This window comes from Carettochelys insculpta, chromosome 8 (assembly GCF_033958435.1).
Source record: "Carettochelys insculpta isolate YL-2023 chromosome 8, ASM3395843v1, whole genome shotgun sequence".
Lineage (NCBI taxonomy): Eukaryota > Metazoa > Chordata > Testudines > Carettochelyidae > Carettochelys > Carettochelys insculpta.
In genome coordinates this window covers 63,687,391-63,705,350 of record NC_134144.1, presented here as the reverse complement: position 1 = coordinate 63,705,350, position 17,960 = coordinate 63,687,391, and the positions used below count along the sequence as shown (strand labels likewise).

Below are 17,960 nucleotides of genomic sequence, written 5' to 3'. Positions count from 1 at the left end.
TATAAATTATTCCAGGCTAGATCCTATTCTCCTACACTGATCCAGCCCAGAATGAAATTGGGACCTTTATTTTCAGGACTCTGTAGAAGCATTAAGAAGTCCCGTGGCACCTTATAGATGAACAGATATTTTGGAGCATAAGCTTTCGTGCTCCAAAATATCTGTTCATCTATAAGGTGCCACGGGACTTCTTGGCTGCGTCTACACGTGCACGCTACTTCGAAGTAGCGGCAGTAACTTCGAAATAGCGCCCGTCACGTCTACACGTGTTGGGCGCTATTTCGAAGTTGAAATCGACGTTAGGCGGCGAGACGTCGAAGTCGCTAACCCCATGAGCGGATGGGAATAGCGCCCTACTTCGACGTTCAACATCGAAGTAGGGACGTGTAGACGATCCGCGTCCCGCAACATCGAAATAGCGGGGTCCTCCATGGCGGCCATCAGCTGGGGGGTTGAGAGATACTCTCTCTCCAGCCCTTGCGGGGCTCTGTGGTCACCGTGGGCAGCAGCCCTTAGCCCAGGGCTTCTGGCTGCTGCTGCTGCAGCTGGGGGTCCGTGCTGCATATACAGGGTCTGCAACTAGTTGTTGGCTCTGTGTATCTTGCACTGTTTAATGAAAGTGTGTCTGGGAGGGGCCCTTTAAGGGAGCGACTTGCTGTTGAGTCCGCCCCGTGACCCTGTCTGCAGCTGTGCCTGGCTCCCTTATTTCGATGTGTGCTACTTTGGCGTGTAGACGTTCCCTCGCTGTGCCTATTTCGATGTTGGGCTGAGCAACGTCGAAGTTGAACATCGACGTTGCCAGCCCTGGAGGACGTGTAGACGTTATTCATCGAAATAGCCTATTTCGATGTCGCAACATCGAAATAAGCTATTTCGAAGTTGGGTGCACGTGTAGACGTAGCCCTTGTTGTTTTTGAAGATATAGACTGACTCAGCTACCTCTCTGATACTGTCACTTTAGAATCACTGGCTCTCTCAATCAAAAAAAAAAAGGCTTAAAAAGCCATAATTCATGTTAATGAAGCAAAGCTGGTACAGCAATTCCGTGAAGTTCACCTACAAAGTATTGAAAGGTACCATCCCCAGGTATAGTACCTAAGCAACCCAGAGTTTTACACCTTTGTCAATCTAGCTACTTAGTACACAATCACTAAGTGCCTGAATCTCCAATTTCACACTGTGTCTCACCTTACAGGGCATATAGTCCCATGCAACATAATGGGAGAACCTGAAGGATATGACATAGGTGGACATGGACAATGGTGGCAAAATCTGACAGAGAACGAACAATTGCACAGTAAAAAAAAATGTATTGTGATTTCAAACGGGGAAGGCTTAAAATATTAAGAGCAGTGTATAAGAAAAACTGTTAGGGTGCTAATTTAAGACCATAAGAGGAACCAAGTCCAAATACCTGGTGTGCCACAAACAACTTACGAGACAGTGGATTAGTCAGTCTGTCTGTGCCTCAGTTCCTTATCTGTACAATGGGGATAACAGCCCTTGCGTAATTCACTGTGGTGTGGTGAGGATATATGCATTACAGACTGTGTGGTGTTCAGATACTATGATAACGTGGGGGGAGGGCATATACATCTGTTAGATAGCTAAGAATCTGAGTTAAACAGAAACTGGTTCTTAAAAACAAACAGAGCACTAACCAGTTGAAATCATAAACTCACCTGCAGGGCCATTTAGTGAAGTCAAATAACTTGGAGTGTTGGAAGAGTGTCCAAGCAAAGGATCTGTGGCATGCTCAGTGAAGTCACTAGACGAGGTATTATTTCCCCCAGTCTGTGCTACAGGAGACAAGGGATGGGGTAAATCTGAAGATTCAGTATTTCCTAAGTTAGAAGAGGAGCTGTCTGCTACATCAGGTGATATGCTGTTCATTAGAGACTTTAACGTCCTCTCCTCACTACTGGTGAATGATGCTGAAGTGTAGGTACTGCTGGTATACAAATCTGTAGTCCTTTTTTCTGAGATGTTAATTGGCTGGTGGCTATTTCCAATGGCTAAAAGATAACAGAGGTTTTAAATCCATATGCATAAATCCAAATGGGTAGTTTTTCTTACAGTATCACACAGATTGCAAGAGTGCATGTACGAATACTAAATATGGGTACTTTCCTTCTGGAGAAACTGCTAATTTTGAGAGATGTGAACCCTGTATAGTCAGGAACACGCAACATAAAGCCATGAGAAATGCAATTAAAGAAACGGTGGCACTAACAAGTGCCATGCTTCTCTCCATCATTCAGTTCTATTGCTTTGCGTGCTATGCTGCTGCCTTTCAAAATTATAAAAGGACAGAAATATTTGGAATTAAATTCAGGAGGGGTTAAAACATGGAATCACTAAGGGCTTGTCTATGTCAGATGTTAGTGTGCAATAGAGTCTTCAGCTGTGCTCAGCAGCCTTTACCACTTTGTGGCACACTTTGGCACTGGTTATAATTTCATGGCACACCCAATATGTATCACCCCTCCTCCTCCAGAGCCAGGCATCCCCAGCTCCCCACACTAACCCAATACCTCTTCCCTCCCCTAGAGACTCTCCACCCCACCTCCCTCCTCTAACTCGATGCTGGTGACTCATCAGAGCTGGTGTCACGTGCTCCTGCCACCAAGCAGTGGGGCACCTGTGTAATTGCATTCAGCCAGGCTCAACCCTGGAACCTCTGCAGCTTAGTGCAGGTGTCTCTACAGCTTGAGCTAAAGAGCACCTGACTCTCAGCTTAGGCTGCAGAGGACACTTATTCTTTCTCTCTGAAGTGGTCTAGGTACCACTACACGGGACAATTAACCACACGTAGGCGTGTGGGTTACACACATGGAGAGCAGAAGACGGCATTCCCGGCACACAGCTCTGAGGCACACTAAGTGCCACTTTAAAGCAGCAATCAAGACTAATTATGCTCACCTTTGGAAGCAGTTTTGGAAGCAGAATGAGACTGTGTAAGCAAAGGGTCTGTCAAAGGCTTGGTGAAATCTATGACATCCAATGAGATATTAGTTCCACCAGTCAGGGCTACAGAAGATACAGATGACAACTTGGTGAAATAGGAAGAATTGGACGCTTCAGTACCAGAAGTAGAGCTTCTTGTTGCATAAGATCTGCTGCTGTTTATTAGAGATTGTAATGTCCTCTCTCCAGCTCTGTTGGATGTAGCTGAAATGTATGTACTGGCAGTGTGAGAACTGGCAAACTTTGTCTCTGAAATTGAGCTGCTCACTGGCTGATGGTGACCTTTAATGGCTGAAACAGGATAAAGAAATATTAAAATCCCATTTTCATAAGTCTACACAAATTTTCTTGCAATAATATTTAGATTCCCATAATTTGTGTGTTGCAGGAAAATGATGGAGAAAATAAATGATAGTATGGAAAGAAATTGTGACTAAAACCTTTATATTGAGGAAATGGCAAGCATTGACTGCTGTCTTATCATCGAGTCATAGAAAAGTAGGAAAGTGTGCCTCAAAAAGGCCATCTAGTATTTCCCCCTTTGCTGAGGCAGGATTAACTAATTCCCTAGACTATCCCTGAGAATTGTTTGTCTAACCTGTTCTGAAAAACATTCAATGATGGGAATTTCACAACCTCTCTAAGGAACCTATTCAATGCATCTCCTTATAGTTAGAAAGTGTTTCCCAATATTAAACCTGAATGCCCCTTACTGACAAGTAAGCTGATTACTTCTTATCCTGCCATCAATGGGCATGGGAACAATTGATTATTCTTCTCTTTACAGCAACTTTTCACCAGTTGAAAACTTATCAGCCCTCCCCCCTCCTCTGAAGTTTTCTCTTCTCTACACTAACTATGCCCAATTCTTTCAGCCTTTCAGAAGAGGTCATGTTTTCTAACGCTATTACTGTGCTTATTGCTCTCCCCTGGATTCTCTCCATCTTGTTCACATCTTTCTTAAAGTGTGGTGCCCAAACACAACACACCCACCGATTCATCCCCGAATCACATTTGCTCTTTTTTTTAACCTTGCAGCATCATATTGTTAATTCATACTCCCTTTGTGATCCACTCTAACCTCCAGACCTTTTTTTGGTGGTACTGCCTCCCAGCCCGTCAGTCTCCAATTTGTGTCTGTGCATTTGAGTTTTCATTCCTAAGGGGGGTACTTTGCATGAACTATATTGAATTTTGCCTTGTTAATTTCAGATCAATTCTCCAGTTTATCAAGCTAATTCTGAATTGTAAGACTGTCCTAATAAAGTGCTAGCAAACCCTTCCTGCCTGGTGTCATTCACAGTTTTTATAAGAACACTCTTCACTCCATCACCGATGTCGTTAATGGAAACAATGGAGTCAAGACTCTTAGGGGGATCTCACACAATGGCTGTGTCTACACTAGCCCAAATCTTCCAAATAGCCATGCAAATGGCCATTTCGAAGATTAATGCTGAGGTGCTGAAATACATATTCAGTGCCTCATTAGCATGCTGCCGGCCAGGGCACTTTGAAATTGTTGTGGCTCACTGCCGCACAGCTTGTCCACACAAAAGGCCCCGGGAACTTCAAAATTCCCTTATTCCTATCAGCAGATCAGATCTAGAGAAGTAATTGTTCCCCTCTATTCGGCAATGGTGAGGCCACATCTTGAATATTGTGTCCAGTTTTGGGCCCCCCCAGTATAAAAAGGACGTGGATTTGCTGGGGCAAGTTCAGCGAAGGGCAACAAAAATCATTAAGGGTCTGGAGCACAAGACCTATGAGGATAGGCTGAGGGATTTGGACTTGTTTAGTTTACAGAAGAGAAGACTTAGGGGTGATTTAATAGCAGCCTTCAACTTCCTGAGGGGAAGCTCTAAAGAGGAGGGTGAGAAACTGTTCTCAGTGGTGTCAGATGGCAGAACAAGGACTAATGGTCTGAAGTTGAAGAGGGAGAGATGTAGGTTAGATATTAGGAAAAACTACTTCACCATGAGAGTGGTGAAGCATTGGAACGCATTGCCTAGAGAGGTGGTAGATTCTCCATCACTTAAGGTTTTTAAGTCCCAGCTGGACAAGGTCCTGGCTGGATGACTTAGTGGAGGTTGATCCTGCTTGGACCAGGGGACTGGACTAGATGACCTCCTGAGGTCCCTTCCAGCCCTATGATTCTGTCATTGTGTGATTCTGTGAAAAGACGTGAGCTAACCTGACTGCCTGCTTAACAACAGCCATAAAATTTTATACACTGATTCCCGTATCAAGGTTAAAGACCTGTGGCTGAACTAGAGCACATAACTTTTCAGCAACATATCTGAACTTGATTTCAAGATTTCATGTGTTGGAGAATCCCTCAGATAAATGTTCTAATTGTCCTGACTGATAAAAATTTGCACTTCATTTCTTACCTTCAATTTCCAGTGACTAGGTCTTGTTATTCCTTTGTCTGCTATATAAAAGAGGTGTCTACCAGCAGGTCACCTCTTTGTGTTCTGTTTCCTAAACAGACCGAGTTCTTTAAATCTCTCACTGCAAGGCATATTTTACAGCCATCAGATAATTCTTGCAGTTCTGTGGACCATCTCTACCTGTTCAATACAAATTGCTAGCTGCTAGGCATTACTATTCCTACATTTTAAAAAAAAATGATGTTTGAAAATGTTTTATGGTATTCTTACTGTGAAATACTGTATTTTTACAGCCATCAGACAATTCTTGTGGTTCTCCTTGGAACCCTATCTAACTTTTCAATAAACATAACAGTGCTTAGCATTACTATTCCTACATTTGGTAATGCATTATAATATTTTCACTGTGAAATGACAAGCTTACAGACAGCCAAACTCACCTGGGAAGCCATTCTTTAAAGAGGAATGAATAAGTAAATGCCCTGTTGAAGACCCAGGGAGATGAGTGATAGCTGATGATCGATTACTTCCTCCACTCCATGACACAGAAGGCGAGGAGTGGGTTAGATCTGAAGACATGGAAATTCCTGTCTGAGAAGTGGCGTTTTTTAGTGAATTAGTAGAAGTGATGGGGTTTGTTAGCAACTGCAGTGTCCTCTTTGCACCCCTGCTGAATGTAGGTGAAATATGCACAGCATCATCACGAGAACTAGGAATCTTTTTTTCCATATCCCGAATACTAGCTGTCTGGTGGTTGCTTCCAATGGCTGAAATATAACAATATTTTAATGATTATTGTACTAACAACTATTACAGTGGCAAGTCTTAAAGATATGCCAGTTTGGGGTTATACTAGTAGCTGAAGTTGCTGCTGTATTTGCACTATTACCTAAAACTTCCCTATACTCCACAGAAAACAGTGCAAATACTGATGTGATACTGTCTAATTAGCCAACGGAATTAAATGTGTTTTTACGTGAGATGCTGTAATCATCCACATAGCGTATGTGGAATTTTTTCAATCAGCAGGGATAAAAAAAAACAAAAAAACAAAAAAACAACTTAACCCTTAGCTTTTGCAAAAACTCAAGCACGTACACAGCTGTGCTCCTGGTCACAGTCAATGAGACCAGGTCCATGAATAAAGTTAGGTGTTTTCAGGATAAGGGCCTCAGGAAAAAATCACTGACTGAAACCTTTACACACAGTATCTCTTTGCCTGTAAAAAAGAAAATGATTCTTATTTACACCAGTGGTTCCCAACTTTTTCAGTAACACAGCACACATCAATTAAGCTGATAATTCCACAACACACCCACTTTTTCAGCTGAATTGATTGCTCCTAAACATCACACTTCCTCACATTTACTACAGTTACTGTCTTATCAGAGAGGTTTGCAACATAGTAATGCACACAACAAACTAAACAAGGATCAAATGGGATGTTGCATAATCGACTGACGGCTGAAAATTTCAGCGGTTACTCGATTACTCACAGGGTGAGGGAGGAGGCAACTCCAGAGAGCAGTCTCCCCTCCCTGCCAGCCCACTGGAACCGGGAGAAGGCATTTAAACCACATCCCAGCTCCAATAGGCTCCTGCCCCTATTGCCACTCCACCAATGCCCCTGCTACACCAGAGCTGCTGTGAAAGGAAATTGACCAACCTGGTGCCAGCTGGGACTCAGGCAGCCTTGCTGATTGAACCCCAGTAGGTGTGGGGTCCTCTATTTCCCTCCACAGTGGTTCTGCAAAATTTCATGGCACACTTGGACAGTTCTCAAGGCACATCTTGTTATATTGCCAGAGTTATGTAAAGATGCCTTGGTGTAAATAAGAGTCAGTCCCAGAAGGCCATCAAAGGTGTTAGTCACCTTAATGTTTGTAATGAAATTCAGCAGAGTTCGCTGGCTGAGCTCAATAACTTAGGGACAACTGCATGGTTAATGTAAATTACCAGTCATGGGTTTCCCCTCCATGTCACTGGTTGGCCAAGAATAACAAATGAAACTAATAAGATGGTCAGAGGAGATTACAGATCATCCTTCTTAAAAAATATCCCCCATGAAATCAAGAATGTCCTAGAACAGTGGTTCCCAACCTGGACTCCATGGACCCCCAGAGGTTACTGCACAGGGTCTGGGGGGAAAAAAGTAAAAGATAAATAAAAATGATAATAGAAATTAGTTTTAAATGAGTCGCAAAGTTACAATCAATTATTATTTTTAGACTTAATTTCTTCCAATAACATTATGAATTACTGTCCAATAATCTACGTTGTGGTTTCCTTTTTCATTTAATAAAGTGTACGTAGCTGCTAGAAGTGGCTTTGATGGTGGGGTCTGAAAGCAGTTTAGGGATGTGATTGGGGGGCTGTACTAGTGAAAATGTTGGGAACCACTGCCCTAAAATATAGTTATGAACAACAGGGCATAACGCCTTTATAAACCATGACTTATATTTGGTGCCGAGTATTGGGTGGAGTTTACCAGAGGTACTGCTTTTTTGGATGATAAAACTCACCTGGAGGACCACTTTGTGAAGATGAATGGGTTGGTATCTCAGAAGAAGATACGGTCAAAGGCTCCATGCCAGTCTCAGTGGAAACCCTGCCACTTGTGGAGCTATTTCTTCTGCTCTGCTCCACAGAAGAGGAGAGCTGGGTGAAATCAGCAGAACTGATTATTTCCGTAGAAGAGGTGGTACTTTCTGGTGCGGTGGTTGGCATAACATTGTTTGTTATAGACAGCAACGTCCTCTCTCCATTTCTGGAGACCGTATTCAGAGAGTCCATATTGTCCACAGGAAAAGTGGAAGTCCTTATTGCAATATCTGAACTTCGAAGTGTTTGATGTCCTCTTCCAATGACTGAAAGAAAGGATATGGGAAGTGAAAAAAATTAAAATTATTATCTGCATGAACACTAAGTCTCTCTTTGTCATCACAACATCCAGGGCTAGATTCTGATCTCTGTTACACAAAGGGAAATCTGCAGTAAGCTGAAATTCAGAGTTTCTTTGGTTTACACCAGTGTAAATGAGAACAGAATCTAACCCATGATATCAAATTCAGAAACCAGTGTGTTTGTGTGATGAAAGCCATGATGCATTGCGTTCCTTTTCTTTGTCTAGGAAACAGTTTGGGGGAATTATTCTAAAAATAGTCAGATGAATTCCTTAAAATGAAATTATTAATATAATGTTTATAATTTGGAATCCCTAAAAGAAATGGAACCCCCCTCAGGGCAATTGATTTTGTAAGCCAACAATTTTGTGTATTAGTAAGGGAAGAGCTATAATGAATTTCAGTGGTTTTAAGAAACTGGAGTTTAGAAACTTCTAGCTGCCTGGATAATGTGCTTGGTGAATAAAAGATCAGACATGTCTGATGAGCATTGTTGGGTCAACAGGCAGGGTTGAGCAATTCCCTTGGTGTGGTCTAATGCCAGTGAGTCATTGAATTGCAGCTCCCTTTGTGGACAGTGGCAGTGGATGGTTATTTCTCTCTCTCTCTCTCTCTCTCTCTCTCACACACACACACACACACCCCACACCACCCTGCCCCGGGGGCTGGTTACTCTCTTGCTTTTGTCTCTACGGAGACAATAGCTGGCTGATCTCCCCAATTTACAGCATGTTTTATTGAAAACCATACAGCACAATGTCATCACTTTCTGTGCATTAAAGATGTGTATTTAAATAGAACTGGGTGTTTCATAACCTCTCCCCAATACCTCACAGGGCATGCTTGTGTATAAGATCACAACTGTGCACAAATGAGGAATAACGTGGAGTGGGGGGAAGAAGGGGTGTCCCATGGCACTCCTCCAAGGTAGTGAGTGTCACACTGTACCGAGGGTATCAAACCCAACACAGGGGGTCCATGCTTTGACCTTCTCCAGTCCTCACCTGCACTTCAAGCAACAAGACACTGAGAAGACTGAAGACACGAGCAGAGGAGCCCAGCCCAGGTTTATGGGACAAATTTGTACATTAACAACTGTAATGTCCACTGGGTGAGAAAAAAAAAAACAACTGCTTAATTTAGGTGTTGACCAGTCTAATAGGGTGGGAGTTTAGATTGTGATGTGATATCTTCTTTTCTGTTGATTACAAATCTGATTTTTTGCCTGTCACTTATAATCACTTAAAATCTGTCCTCTGTAGTCAATAAACTTGTTTTAGTGTTCTTCTCCAGTGAGTTTGCCTGAAGTTTTTGGTATCAGCTCAAATTTACAATGGCTGGTGTATATCCACTTTCCATTAATGAAATGGCGAACCAATTCCAGCAACCCCCGGAATGCGTGCCAAGAGTGCCACGCAAGCTGATTTTCACTGGCACATGAGACAGGCGCTCAGCCCTGCCCTCTCCCCCATGCAGCCAGGAATTTGCTCAAAGCCATGCCCCCTGTGGGTTAACGAAAGATCAGCTAATGCTACCAACCACCACCTAAATGGTAAAGCTCTGCATCTTCATTTATTTATTAATGAAGCTGTTGTAAATAGGACTATTAGTAACTTAAAAAACAATCACCAGCACTGGGATTGTACATAGAGGTCAAAAGGTCAAATTTCAGCACTCCACCTTGGAAAGGTTGCTGACCCCTGAATAATATGGAAAATTCCTGGGAGCAGGAGGAGGAAGCGGGGAGGATTTGGCTAGTACCTTTCTCTGCGTGAGTCATGAGTGGCTCTAGGAGCACGGACGTGCTCTGTAATACAGGTTCAAGCTCCACAGTCCAGCAACATCTGTGGCACGGCATCCCCAGGGATGCTGTGAGGATGGAGCAATCATGGGGACAAGCTGGGCTCCATGCTCAGCCACTCCTCCCTGACCCTCCCAGAGCACCACAAATAGCCTACGTGCCAGAGCTCGAGCTCACAGAAGGAGGATGCTCAGGGAAAGAGGCTGCAGGGTCAGGAGCACAGCCCCATGGCAGGGGCACAGCTCAGCAGCCATGGAGTTCAGGGCACTCGCACAGGACTGCACAGCCACCCTGCCTCCTTCACTGAGCACAGCCCCGCTCCATGCTCACTCAGTCACTGCCAGCTCCCCTGCTGCCGCTGGAGCACAGCCCCACAGCCAGTGGCAGCAGAGGGGCTGGCTTTGACCTCCCACGGTCTGGTAAAGTCCCTGGTTTGGGACTGGTCAGACACTGAGGGTGACGGATCAGAGAAGTACAACCTGCAAGTGAAATTTCAGCTAAGCAAAGAAAGAAAAATGCTGCTTGAGAACTTACTGGACTTTGATTTAAGATATTTACTTTATATTTTTGACATCTGATATTGGCAATTTGTGTTTCGAATACTATAAAGCTTTCACTTGTTGTTGAGTCTCAGCATTCCTGTTACTAAACAATTGTTATCTGACCTACACCCTTATTTCCTGCAACTGTGAAAATGTAAAATCAAAAAAATTGAAAAAAGATGCTGATAAGATCTACATTATCCATCAGTCATTACAAAAATTACTATCCAGTTCTGACAAACATACATGTAAAGCTGTGGGAAACGAGTACTTTAGTTCATGTTGATCTTATGAACCAAAACCAGAGAGTTTAGTTCATCTAAGTTTGTGGCTGCTGCTATTTTGGTTTCAAGTGAGCTCCCCCCAAACCCACATAAAACTCAAACTGCCCGCTTCATTGTAAACCAAACCAAACCAACCAACACAAAAAGCCTCACTCAGTGTTTGCCAATTACCACGAGCAATTCTACGGGAAGACATTCTGAAGGTCCCAAACCCCCTTTGGCTCCTGTGTGGAGAGTGTGGCAAACTATCTAGTCCAGTGGTTCCCAAACTTTTCACTAATGCAGACTCACAATCACCCACCCCAAAGTGTTCACAGACCCCCATCAAAGCCATTTCTAGCCGCTATGCACACATCATGAAATGAAACAGGAAACCACAATGTAGATTTTTTTGGACTGCAATTAATACCATTATTAGGAGTTACCTGACTTTAAAATAATTGATTGTAACTTCACAATTTACTTAAAACTTTCTATTATCATTATCTATCTTTTTACCGATGGACCCCCTGCAACATCCTTGTGGACCCCCAGGCATCCACAGACCCCAGGGTGGGAAACACTGAACTGATCTAGTCAGTTTCACCACGTTCAGCCCGGTAGGAAGCAGTGAGGGAGCATGTCTGCCACCTTCCAACAATGAGGAAAAATCTTACAGGACAGCAACACCTGCTTCCCCACCTCTATGTCCAGCAGCACAGGGCTTCACAAAGCTATAGCATATGCTGCCATCATTATCTCACTCCCAGTTAGGGACTACTGAGCACCTCAGAACAAGGTAACTGACAACGATGGAGGAAGCAACAGTGGGATCACCAGATCCTACCAAAGATCTTGCTACTAAGTAGGAACACTGCTCACCTGGCCTGTATTCCCCTCGCTAGCACTTGTCAAAATGCAGAGTTCAGAGTTTATTGCCAGGTCCAAGCTAAATTCTAAGGGGGTCATTCAACCTAGCGTTTATTTAATATGTATTCTTAATCATTTTCCCAGAAATGTCAGGCAGGGTTGCTATGCATCTGCCCTAACAGAAGTAGCTGCATTTCCTGGGTGATATGATCTCTCTCAAATACAACAGTTTCGGTGTTAGCTCGGCAAGAAGAGAAAGAGAGAGACGGAAAGTACTTGACTAAGATAGCAAGTACCTTGTAGCCAACATGTAGTTTCTTATACAGGATGTAAACGCTTGAGGGGCGAGAACGGTCTTTTTCTTCCATGTTTGGACAGCTCCAAGCAAATGGCAGCCTACTCTGTGATGAGGGCTCCTAGGTGCTACAGGAATCTGAGAAAAATCATAACGTATTTGCATAATGCTGCGCACGCCCAGCAAACATGAGTTTTGCACAATCCAACACGTACTTTGACATCAGCTGATGAGAGTCGATCCATGCAGCTGTTAGTCCCGTGCACTCGGCGGAGAAAATAAGCCAGAGCGTGGCCCTGATTAAGGAAGAACCAAATGGCTGGGACGCTCAGCTCCTGGGGCTCTGCAGCAGGCAGGTGAAATGGGCTGGCTGGGGGCGTGCCCTTCCCCTATCCAGGACTGCCCCATCTCCCCAACTCCCAGGTGCTATTTAGGGAGAGCAGCTAAATCTCTCCTCTACCCTCCGTTTGTACAGGAACACTGCTTGCTGCTCCTCTTCATCATTGTCAGGGTGCAAGGGGAAAGTACACAGTTTGTTACGTTGTTCCCTCAGGCTAGGTAGGGCAGAGGGCAGATGAGCTGTGCACTTTGCTGTCACTCCCTGACAGGGACAGGAACGGGAACAGCCAACAGAGTCCTGGTCTGAATCATAGGGGGAGGGTAACTTCAGCCTCCCTGCACACTCCACCCCTGCCCCACACCTCCACCCCTGCATGCCCTGGCTCCTGCACCTCTCCATATCCCAACCCCATCCTGAGCCCTTCCTCACCGCCCCCAATGCTGACTCTTGACATCCCCGCACTCCTCCCACAAACCAACACCCTGCCTTGAGCCCCTCCTCACTCTCCCAGTCCTGACCCCTGCAGTCCCACACCCCCAAACCACCGCCTGGACTCCTGCACCCCCATGTCTCCACCTCCTGCCCCGAGTTCCCCCAAACTTCCCAACCTCCTGCCTCAAGCTGCCCCCCCGCACTCCACCCTGCACTTCAATATCTTATAGGTACTGTTGTATCACAACCCCCACCCACCCCCCACCTGCAACCTCCTGCCCTGAGAGCAATATCTAAACAGACTTTGTATACTCAGCACAGTCATCAGCCCATGCCCATTTAACAAGCTGCTCGTTGCTGAGGCCTTGTCCGAGACAGGGATTCTGAAGTACAGGGGGGAGGGTTGGCGTTTTATCTGCAAATCAATAGCCAGACTATCTGCGCACAGTGGGCTGAAGCTGGAAAATGTGGGTGCGTTTGTGGATGGGGCACCAAATTCTTCTCTATATTCATCTGTCCCTAAAAGCTTTCAGACGCGAAACAGCATATCACCTTACCGGTGAGACGCTGAGATGAGCTCTGGCATCCATTTTTGCTGCATTTAAAAAATGCAAAGTTAACAAATACTTAAAGACTCCTTCGGGCCAGCTACTGGTAGAGAAAGATTTCACATCCCAGACAACCTCTCTCATCCAGCACCCTCGGAACCTGACCAGTGCCGAACAAGAGAATTGACAGATCACGGGAAGTCAATATTGTTTAGCACATTACCAACATGTCCACTGCTTACTGGGCTCTTAGGAGACACTTAAAGGTAAATTACAACTAAATAACAGCACAGAACACTGAGAGCCAGGGCTGGTGCTGTACACAAATTTTATGGGACTACGGGAAACTTGGCAATGCTCATAAGTGGTCATCCCGATAACTAAAATCATGCCGGATTATGGATGTTTCTGGATGAGAGAGTTCTGAATTAGAGAGGTTCAACCTGTAGTGAGTAACTTGTCACTAGGTAATGTGGACATGGCCTCAGTTACGTTTGAAAATCTGGCCTACACTGTGCAATAAGCATACCCAAGGCTGAAAGGATCAAATGTGAGAAAATGTGACAAAAATTCTGTAATGGTTGCTCAGTCCCTAATAAAAATGTGTATGATCTGGGCTCATTACATAGCTGTCAAGTCAATCAGAGATGATTGACAATTACAATCCAATCGTTGACTCCCTTGCAGAAATTGATCATCAAACATGACTGTCAGCTTATGCGGAATGGCCCAGACCCAAACATCTTGCAAAATAAAATAAACACAGGACCATCTGGTCCCATCAAATCCATTAAAAGATTTACACTCTAGCAGCCCCATAGCTCAGGTATAGTTTTGTCACTTGCTATGCTGTTGCCTTAGATTAAAAAAAAAAACAAAAACAAAAGCCTCTTATTCTGCCACAGCCGTCAAGAAAACAATTTCAACTGGAACATGAAATTGTCACACCACCTGCAGCATCAGTGTTTGTGTTTCCAGTTAGCGCCAGCAATGGACACTTACCAGACATATCTCATCTTAAGAGCTACTTTTTCTTCACAAGCACAAAAAGTATGCAACTGAATCACAGCGCAGTTATAACATATCCAATATAAACAGATCAAATTCCAGCAGATTTTTCAGCCCCCAGGGGTTACTGTTTTCAGCCTTGCTCAGTATCCAGCTTGTGAAAGTCTTCAGACATATACAGGCTCATTAAAAATATGCCTATGTGACATAGCTGGTCTTTATTCCCTCCCCTGCTCCATGAGGCCCTTCTTTGTGACACCATCACAATCCTTGTCTCTCCATGCATACACACCCAAAGTTCTCTCCATCCTTGAGGTTCATCTCACATGCAAGGTGCACCACTGTGAAAGGTGTTGTTAACCTGAATGCTCGTCACAGTGTTTTCAATGGACATCATTCGAGCTCTTGCAAAACACATGGTTACTGATGGAGGGCAGGGCTATGGTCTAAAAGCCTTGAAGGGAGAGTAGGAAAGAGCAAGATTTTCACCTCCTGTTGTGTCATGTCTACCATCGTGCACTCTGGCCAGCATGGGAGATGCTTCCTGTGATAGGCTGGAAGTGGGAAGGGATAAGACTTCGGCTGTGCTTCATTCCTAACTTCAGCACAGTTTAACTCCGCACGTCTTCACTATTATTCACTCCCAGTATTAAGAGAGAGGAACTAATCTCTTTTATTCAGACTCTCTCTATCATTGTACACAGTTTGCTTGGCTTTCCAACATAGGGTTGCCAGATTTTTGGGGAGGGTGTGAGGGATAGGCAGCTCCAGCCACAGGATCCCTGACCAAGGAGATGGGGGACCCCAGCAGCTACAAAGCTGGGAAGCTGCTGTGACTGGGGGGTGGGGAACCCTGCACCCTAGCCAGCTCCCAGCCACGGGGCTGCCAGAGTCTCTCCACCCCTCCAGCCAGGGTTCCTACAGCTGTTGCTGCTGGTGAGGCTCTGTGCTCCAGCCATCTCAGAGAACGGGGCTCCTGGGGTCCCCTCACCCAGGGATCCCACAGCTAGTGCTGCCAGCAGGGCTCCATGCCCCACCCAGCTCCAAGCCACAGGAATCCCAGCTGGGGAGATGGGGCTCTGCTGCTGGGAGCTGGCTGGAGCACGGCGCCCCACCAGCAGCCACAACCACAGAAATCCTGGGTGGGGTCCAGGAATTTCCATGACAAGTCCCATGTCCCTGCAGGACATTTTTGCATACATGTGGCAAGCAAGACTTGTCATGGACATTCAGGACTATCCCGCAGATTGGGCTGGGCAGAAGAGACCCATATAGCAATTTAAGGACATGTTGAAGTAAGTACAACATCGGTGTCAACACTTGGGAGAACCTTGCCCAGGACCATCCTCAGTGGAGAGCCATAATTTGTGAGAGGGTGGCACAATTTGAAAGAGCCCACTGCAGCGCAGACAAAGAGGTGAAGAAGGAGAAAGGAGCAGCAAAAATTGCCCCTCGCCCCTCCAAGAGGTACCAGCCCCTGCCCCTTCTGCGATCAGACATGCAGCTCCTGAATTATGTTGGTCAGCCATCAATGGCCTCACAGATAGGAGGGTGACATGAAGACATCTTACGTGTTATCGACTGACTGCCAAGAAAAAAGCATGTGCATTTGGTGAAACTTTTACCAGCTTCCCAAGCCTGAGAAAGACACCGAGAGTGGCAAGTGACTTGCCCATGGTCACCCAGTAAACCCATGGCAGAAGCAAAACCCAGATCTCCTCAGCCCCAGCCGTGCACCTGCTCTCTTGGGCCATGCTGCTTCTCCTAGGCAAGCTGCTTGACTCACCAGTGAAATGCCATCAGGTCTGGTGCAGAACATTACAGAACAGTTTTAGGACAGGAAATGAAGGCAGCAATATCCAGTTTGAACTATAGAGGGGAAGCTGAGTAGGCCACGTGTAACTATCTGCATTGGAATCTGGCCTGGATGTTGAGATCTCACACCTCTGCCCTTGCATGGACCTTCCATCAGCTCCTGGTTTTGTAAATGAAATTAAAGGCAGCACCTCATTCCCTGGGAGATTAGTACAATGTTCATTCAGACAGATCCTTAATCACCAAAGGCTCATTCCTGGAGGCCAAGTCTTGTTTAGCGTACAGAGGCAGTCAAATGCACAGTCCAACCCCCATCCCAAGGAAGTTAACAGCAAATTTCAAAAGAAGCTGGCCCTAAAGGAGTGGCCTCCTCACTGAAATGCAGCCAGCTTGGGGTGGGAGCTGTTAAACACCTACAGCACATACATTTTAGGGCAGGAAGAGAAGAAAATCATTGTATTACTTTAGAACTGCGGAGGCGGATGGGGAGGGGGTGGCTAGTGGGTGAAGTCAAACAGACTAGGATCATCTGAGCTGAAATTTGACCACAGTGCCAGGGCTAACACCTGTACAACCCAGGCAACACGAATGTATCTGTCCATTTATGTCTTGGCCACTGAACTGAGAACTGTTCTCTGCTCTTCTATAAAAGAAGGGATTTCCTAATTTCCTAGAAGTAAAGAAATTATCCCCTCTAACAAGGGAGCAAAATTAAACCAGCAGACAATGATAAAAGAAAACCTAGTCGTCACCTCGTTTGCAAAACAGGCACTCAGCTCACATGCTGAAATACACCAAACCAGCAATCCTGTAGCACTTCAAAGACTAACAAAATAATTTATTAGGTGATGAGCTTTTGTGGGACAGACCCACTTCTTCAGAGCTGGAAAATCTGATGCAAGTAAACTGGCACCATGAACACATATAACAGAGAGATAGAAAAAAACAAGTGAAAACTGACAAATCAGCTACAAAGGACAGAAGGGGGGTAGTAAAACATGAGGAGGAGGTGGAAGAAGAAGAAAATTACTTACTGCAAGTGTCTATTAAGTTATGTGACTTACCTGAGATCACTACAAATAATCAAAGACAGGGAAGCTGTCTTTGTAATGCGTAAGGTAATTACTATCTCTATTAAGACCAAACTGCAGTTTACCTCTACGCCAACCTATGTAGCAGATTTGTCAGTTTTCATTTCATTTTTTGATCTCTGTTATATGTTCATCATGCCAGTTTACTTGCATCAGAACTTCCAGCTCTGAAGAAGTGGGTCTGTCCCACGAAAGCTCATCACCTAATAAATTATTGTGTTAGTCTTTAAAGTGCTACAGGACTGCTGTTCCGCTTTGTGAAGACACAGACTAACACTGTTACCCCTCTGTGACTATTCACACTCAAATAAGCATAGGAAAGTAGATAACTCAGGAGAAATAGCAGCTGTAATTGTAAAGCTCACATCTGTTCAGCTAATTTCAGCCTCAGACTGAGACAGAGAAAAAAGTAAGTGAATGCAGAAACCTCCTGGCCAGCTGCAGAAAAAGCTTCAGGACCCAGATTAGGCTATGAAGAATTAATAAAGAACTGAGCAAGCCATCTACTTGTTGAATCTGTCCAGCCTCACTAGGTGGCACATATTTCTGCTGTGTCTTTATCAGCCACCAGGAAAATGGCTCTGTGTCATGTTTTGAAACACTGCTGCGGATGTAATGATTATGGGTGGAGGCCATTTGGGAGCCAAGCGAGTTTGTATGAACAAAAGCTACAGCCCTAAATCTGGACTGTCCAG

The 17,960-nt window shown here is 44.8% G+C and overlaps 1 protein-coding gene across 5 annotated transcripts in view; it reads right to left on the bottom strand.

Annotated features, from left to right (window-relative positions):
* Positions 1 to 17,960, bottom strand: part of HEG1 (heart development protein with EGF like domains 1) — a 104,061-nt gene that overhangs the window by 59,915 nt on the left and 26,186 nt on the right. For 4 of the 5 annotated variants that reach the window (XM_075000926.1, XM_075000930.1, XM_075000927.1 and 1 more), the window contains exons 2-5: positions 7,880 to 8,224; positions 5,798 to 6,124; positions 2,923 to 3,258; positions 1,683 to 2,015 (exon numbers count right to left, since the gene is read on the bottom strand). In XM_075000926.1, the coding sequence (XP_074857027.1) occupies positions 1,683 to 2,015; positions 2,923 to 3,258; positions 5,798 to 6,124; positions 7,880 to 8,224 (1,341 nt within the window). The remainder of the gene's footprint in view (positions 1 to 1,682; positions 2,016 to 2,922; positions 3,259 to 5,797; positions 6,125 to 7,879; positions 8,225 to 17,960) is intronic. The other variant, XM_075000929.1, reaches the window with a different exon arrangement.